At 44.0% G+C, this 7,500-nt stretch overlaps 1 protein-coding gene across 1 annotated transcript in view; it reads left to right on the top strand.

Annotated features, from left to right (window-relative positions):
- LOC134062060 (voltage-dependent calcium channel subunit alpha-2/delta-4-like) overlaps window positions 1-7,500 on the top strand; it is a 27,262-nt gene that overhangs the window by 4,500 nt on the left and 15,262 nt on the right. The window contains exon 2 of the mRNA XM_062517931.1: window positions 2,154-2,235. Coding sequence (XP_062373915.1) covers window positions 2,154-2,235 — 82 coding nt within the window. The remainder of the gene's footprint in view (window positions 1-2,153; window positions 2,236-7,500) is intronic.

Here is a 7,500-nt window from a genome sequence, read left to right on the forward strand (position 1 = left end):
GGGGTGTCACCCCCTGGAACATCTCTTAATTGTTATCTAAACGCACAAGTTCACCCCCTGGAACATCTCTTAAGTATTGTTATCTAAACGCACAGGTTCACCCCGTGGAACATCTCTTAAGTATTGTTATCTAAACGCACAAGTTCTGTGTACTTTCAGCCAGAGATTAGGGTCTAAAAACATTACTCACTTATTATCCAGACATGCATGAAAACATTAGGTTATTGAGAATGCATTGACGTAGCATAGCCTAACCGTTAAAACGAGGCATTAAAACAATGTTTATCAATGTAACGTTGGCTGCAAAGATTATGCAGACTGTTGCGATTGACTGACACCCACTCTCACACACACACACCCAGTCACTCACACACACACACACACATTTTCAAAATCATATGTCGGACCCTTTATGCTAGTGTCTCGACATGTGTTTAGGTAATGATCGGGCTATAATGAAGACACACTTTAATAGAGGTTGGTGAAAACCAAGACATGTTGGGACTTGGGACACGCAACTCAAAATCGGGATTGTGTGGTCACCGTATACACACAGACACTCAGGCACTTACACACACACACACACACACACACACACACACACACACACACACACACACACACACACACACACATACTTACACCATAACTGGCAACGTTTAGCTTTGAAAATATGGGGATAAGTGATTAAAAATCTTGGGAAGATTGTAAACTGTGAAGCCCACTTTTGCCTCATAAGTAACACTAGCATCATAGGCTACAGTATGCTGTTTTCTGATGCTGTATGAGACGCTAGCATCATAGGCTACAGTATGCTGTTTTCTGGTGGTGTATGAGATGCTAGCATCATAGGCTACACGCCTACTTTTAGGTTACCAGGTTTCAGGACAAATGGGTTAAGTAGGTTACACACACACACACACACACACACACACACACACATTGACTCCTCGCTTATATGTTCACTTTAACACATCATTTGCAAATGGATGGATGATGACGTGGAGCCGTTGTGACTATGCAGCTCACTGTTTCATGTGTGTGTGTGTGTGTGTGTGTGTGTGTGTGTGTGTGTGTGTGTGTGTGTGTGTGTGTGTGAGGACTTATCCTTTAGCGTGGAGCATCCCGGGCAACTGTACAGTGTCACAGTAAATCCCATCCTCATTAATCTCCTATACAGCACCAGGCCCCTCCCCTCCCTATAGACACACACACACACACACACACACACACACACACACACACACACACACACACACACACACACACACACCGTGGGGGCCCTAGAGCTGTCAGTGTAAAGTGGTCCAGTCCTGCTGTTGAAGGTCCCTCTGCGTTTTGTGGAAGATTAATGCAAACATCACTCACCAGAAAAGTGAGCTGCGTACCATCTGGTACACACACACACACACACACACAGTATACTCAGTATACCATATACTTTCATATCGCACTCATACTCTTTCACTCATAATATCTCTCTCTCTCACACACACACACACACACACATATCCATATACTCATACACTTCACGTGTTCTGCGTCACAGCTAAACCACAAACATACAAACATCCTTTACACACACACACACACTCTCACTCAGCCATGCACACACACACACACACACACACACGCACTCTCTCTTACTAAGTCATATTGCTCCATTATGTAGGCACAATGGCATCTACTACTCCACCCGTATGAACTCTCTCTCCCACACACACACACACACACACACACATTTATGTGTAGACACACGTACCATATGCACAAACACTTCTACAAAGACACACAGAGAATGATTCCACCATAACTGCTTGCGTGATTATGCAGCTACAGCTCACCTCCCCTGGCACTGCCATCTGCTGAAAACACACCACACACACACTAGAAACACACACACACACACACACACACAATTTCCTTGTTCCTTTTCTTCCTGAGTGTGAATCAGTCTGACTGTATACAGACACACACACATCATGTACAGGTATGTGATTGTGTGAAGGATTGGGCCAACACCCTTGCTCGTCGCCTTGACACACACACACACACACACACTGACTGTACTCTATAGGCCTTGACACACACACAAGCACACACGCACACACACAAAGACACACTCTGACTGTACTCTATGTGTGTGTGAACAGGGTGCAGGATTGGGCAAACACTCTTGGGCGGCAGCTTGTTGCCATGACGAACAGATACTCCGGGGTCCTCCTCCTGCAGAAGGTAAGCCACGCCCCTAATGTCTGAGTTCACAGCTGCTCACTGGTAGTAATTAATAATAATAATAATAATAATAATAATAATGATGGTAATACAGTAATAATAATAATAATAATAATAATAATGATGATAATAATGATAGTAATGATATAATGCAGTAATAATAACATTTATAGTTGCAATAACACTAATTTCACACTAAACACAGGGTTTAGGGACATAAATGTTTGTGTGTACTTCTCGTGCTATCCAGCACAGTCCCCACGGTTGGAACCTAGACAGGATGTGTATCTCCAGGGAATAGGCAGTGTGTGTGTGTGTGTGTGTGTGTGTGTGTGTGTGTGTATTACACTGTAGAGTAAGTAAATCCATCTCCTGTCTTGTTATTCTGCTCCATTGATTGCACCATGTCAGCGCCATGTTCAGTGCTGACACCTGAAATGAATGTGTGTGTGTGTGTGTGTGTGTGTGTGTGTGTGTGTGTGTGTGTGTGTGTGTGAGTATAGCAGTGCTGGTGTGTGCTCCCCCGGGGGCCCTGTCTCTTAGCCGTGTCTCCACATGGTGAAGTGTGGGCTACCGTAAAGAGCTCCAGTTTGACAGGCGGTTAGCCTGTAGCCATTATCCATTAGCCTGTAGCCGTTAGCTTTTAGCTGTTAGCCATTAGCCGTTAGCCGTCCAGACTCTCCAGAGATCACAGATACAGTGGAGCTCCTCTCTCCAGAACTCTCTATCTTTCATTTTTCATTCTGTCTCTCTGTCGCTCTCTTTCTTTCTCATTCTCTTCTCATTCACCCTCTCCCTCTCCCTATTGCTCTCTTTTCTCCCTCACCCCCCTCTCTGTATCTCTCCATCTCTCTTCTCTCTATTCCTCCCTCTCTCATTCTGTCTCTCTCTGTCACTCTCTCTCTCATTCTCTCTCTCTCCCTCTCTCCTCTCTGTTTAACTGTCATAAAGACGTTGACCTACGGCGCTGTGAGATTAATAATCGATTGGGGAAACTTTCATAAAGGTTTATTACATGTTACTTAATGATTGTGGAAACTAGGTTTATTGAATATTTATTAACAAATGGGGAAAGTGTCATAAATGTTTATTGACTATTAATTAGCGATTGGGGAAACTGTCATAAAGGTTTATTGAATGTCGAGATGTGCGCTCCCTGTTTGGGTCACATGCTTTAGAAGATTATTTTATCGTCTGTTTGTTCAGGCTGTTGACGTGTGCTCTTTGTCAAACAAACCCATCAAAATAGCATCTGTGTCTCATCATCCATCTCAATATGACTGCATGTTCAAAAGACATTAATCAGCCTTAAATCAAGCCCGGACAGCTACTTCCCAATCAATCATTTATCACCCTGGTATTTGTATGTGTGTGTGTGTGTGTGTGTGTGTGTGTGTGTGTGTGTGTGTCTGTGTGTGTCTGTGTGTGTGTGTGTGTCTGTGTGTCTGTGTGTCTGTGTGTGTGTGTGTGTGTTCAGGACTCCCCAAAGCTCACAGTGCCGCACCTAGAGTGTGGGATTATCCTCGAGGAAATCCACCACCTGGCGACCTCCGAACAGTGGAATTAATAACACACACAGACGCACACACACACACACTCAAAGACACGCAGAGAGAGACACACACACACACACACACACAAAGATGCATACACACACATACACATACACACACACACACACACACACACACAGACACAGACATGCTGACCTTGGAACAGTGGAATTATTAATACCTGCTGGTTCGGACAGCGGGGTGCTTCAGGAGACTGTCCCTGGGACACACCTCTCATTTTAATGCCAGCAGGCTGCTAAAGCTAACCGCTAGCTCCTCTCATTTTAATGGCAACAGGTCGCTAAAGCTAACCGCTAGCTCCTCTCATTTTAATGCCAGCAGGCTGCTAAAGCTAACCGCTAGCTCCTCTCATTTTAAAGCCAGCAGGCCGCTAAAGCTAACTGCTAGCTCCTCTCATTTTAAAGCCAGCAGGCCGCTAAAGCTAACCGCTAGCTCCTTTCATTTTAATGCCAAACTGTGTATTTCTATGTGCCTCTGTTCCTGAGAAATCAGCTAAACAGTGGCTGGTTTTCATCGAAATCGCTATTTGCTTTCTAGAAATGGAGATATCGAGTTTTTCATGATATGCCTGTTTCATGATATGCCTGTTAAGTTTCCGGGAAGTGATCTAGGTTTGACCTGACGTGCATGTGTCACTCATTCGACCCAAAGCGGCAAACATCAAACGCTTAGTTTCATTTTGAGAACAATGTTTTTTGAATTGAAAAACATTGAATGTTTTTCAATGTTTTGACAAATGTCCAGATCGTTTGTTTTCATGAGTTTTCGATTGACATCTATCTCAGTTCTATTCATCATAGAGTTCCCAAAATCACAGATAAGGTTTATTGGAGTGTCTATTTTCTATTCTACTCTATTTTCTTAAAAAGCTGAAAGCGCAATATTGCGTTTTTGGCACTCAGTGTGTTGAAAACAACCAGATCAACATTCTTAACCCCTTCTCACCCCTTGGTGTGGTTATGTTTGTGCTTTTCTCTTCTCTGATGAGTTGTAGTTCCTCTCTCAGGTTTTTTATTCACAGTGAGCTGAGACCTATGTGTTTCTTGTGGCTGTGTGTGTGATCAGTGTGAGTGTGTGTTGGTGTGAATACTGGACTGTCTCAGAGGGGTGTGTGTGTGTGTGGTCAGTGTGAGTGTGTGTGTGTGTTGGTGTGAATACTGGACTGTCTCAAGTGTGTGAAGCCCTCACTACACAGAGATGCTAATGCTAATGCTAATGGACCATATCCGTCCCTCCTGGGTAGATGCAAATGAACCCTCTCTCTCTCTCTCTCTCTCTCTCTCTCCCTCTCCCTCCCTCTCTCTCAGTCTGATCCTTTCTTCCTCTCTCTCCCTTTCTTCACTCACCACTGTGTGTGTGTGTCTCTCTCTCTCTCTCTCTCTCTCCTTCTTTCTCTCTCCCTCGCTCTCTGTTAGCCTACTCTGGCGTTAGCTTGATAGCTGTAGAGTCAGAAACAAGGACAAGGCTGGAACATTCTACAGGCATTCATATAATAACAAAGGCTGGCATAATCTGATGCCTGCGAGTGTGTGTGTGTGTGTGTGTGTGTGTGTGTGTGTGTGCGTGTGACTGTTGGCCTCTCCGACTGATCTAGAAGCATGAGCCTGTGGTGTCCGCGCTGCTTTGTGTGTGAAAGTGGATTATCCCGCCGACCTTGCAGCTTACACTCTTCCTGAAGCACGCCTCTACATTTGGGCACATACACACACACACACACACACACACACACACACACACACACACACACATACACATTTACACTGCTCCTGAAGCACACCTCTACACACACACACACACACACACACACACACACATTTACACTCTTCCTGTAGCACGCCTCTACATTTGGGCACACACACACTACTTCACAGAAGTACCTCATATTCACAGTGTCAAAGGTCACCTTTAGGTCTGACCTTCTAACACTGCAACTATTATACCCCTTAGGTCTTTTATATCAGCAGCTTGAGTCCATTCTCCTGTGTGTGTGTCCAGTCTCCAGTGTGTGTGTGTGTGTGTGTGTGTGTGTGAGAGAGAGAGTGTGAGTGTGAGTGTGTCTATTCTCCCGTGTGCGTGTCTATCAGTGCATGTCAGCTCAGGATTAAGGATGCACCTTCAAGTCTAAGAACACACTACCAGCTGTGTTTGACACCATTCACAACCCCCTCCCCCCTCACACACACACACACACACACACACACACACACACACACACACACACACACATTATATCCAAGGCGATAATGCCTGGGGATTCACATTGTGTGAATCAAAGCAGTCTTCATTAGCAGGCTGATGTGTGTTGTCAGGCTGATGACTTACAGTAGGTCAGTGTTACTATGAAGAGCTACTGTAGCTGTTTCTTGCCCAGAGGAATGTTCAAAGCTACAGTAAGCTGACACACAAACAAAGCTTCACTCACAGCGCTGTAGACTATTCCGTGGTGTTTTAGAAGTTAATTCAGTAAAACCTTTCACAGCGTTGTAGACTATTTTGTTGTGTTTTAGAAGTTAATTCAGTAAAACCTTTCACAGCGCTGTAGACTATTCCGTGGTGTTTTAGAAGTTAATTCAGTAAAACCTTTCACAGCGTTGTAGACTATTTCGTTGTGTTTTAGAAGTTAGTTCACAAAACTTTTCACAGCCAGCCTGAGAAGCTAGATAAAATGACAAGAAACAAGGTCCAGACCTTAGTCTTTTTTACATTAGAGCACCATGGCTAGCATGCTACTTGTTCATACACTACTGGTTCAAAAAGGAACCGTGGCTGGCTAAAAAATAGAGTTAATTATTGACCATTGAATCTTTGAGGTAATAAACATCCATAGATTAATGTTGTGTTCATTTGAGCCAGTGTTGTTTTGTATTGAAATACCGTTGTGGTTCTTGTATTGAAATATGATTTAATGTGTGTTCTTGGTGTGTAACATGCTTCAATTTCACTTTCTGTGGTTGAAGCACTCACACTCACTTTGGGAGCTGTTCCTGAAGAAGGTCTTTGAGCGAAAGCCTGAATACATATGTAGTAGCATTCTCACCCTGTGTGTGTACACCTTAAATCTAGTAGTGAAGCCAGTGAGCACTATTTACAACTCGTCAAGTGTGATACGGGCAACACACTGGAACTACTTCAAAGGTAGCAGGTTATACGAAGTTAATGGCCACCTCATCAGCCAATCAGAGAAGAGAATTCCATTGTTGAGGGAGATAATGTATATAAGTGGAGATGGCGTTGGTCGTAATGTTCCCCGTAATGCCCCCGTAATGCCCATGTAATGCCCATGTAATGTTCCCCGTAATGCATTCATGCGTTCCCCATTTGCACTGAAACGTTTGCACAGCACTTCTGCACTTTTTTTGCACTTTTTGCACTTGTGAGAAAAAAAGCCTCAAAAATGTTTTAAAAAAATAGAAAAATACAAGTGGTTTAAAGCCAAACCCTTCTTTTTTGACTGTTGTCTTTCTGAGTGCGAGTTCTCTCTGTCTGCTCATAACCTTTTTATGACCACCGCACCAGAGACTTTGAAGGACTAAAATACAAGGCGCAGCTCAAATCCGGTGTTTTTTGTTTATGTTCCCCGTAGTGCCCACGTAATGCCCACGTAATGCCCACGTAATGTTCCCCGTTCTCACTCACACCCCAAACGCTCCCTCATGCGCTGCCGTTTGATTGGTCCTGCTGGCTGTGACAC

This window comes from Sardina pilchardus, chromosome 17, assembly GCF_963854185.1.
Source record: "Sardina pilchardus chromosome 17, fSarPil1.1, whole genome shotgun sequence".
NCBI classification, from domain to species: Eukaryota; Metazoa; Chordata; class Actinopteri; order Clupeiformes; family Clupeidae; genus Sardina; species Sardina pilchardus.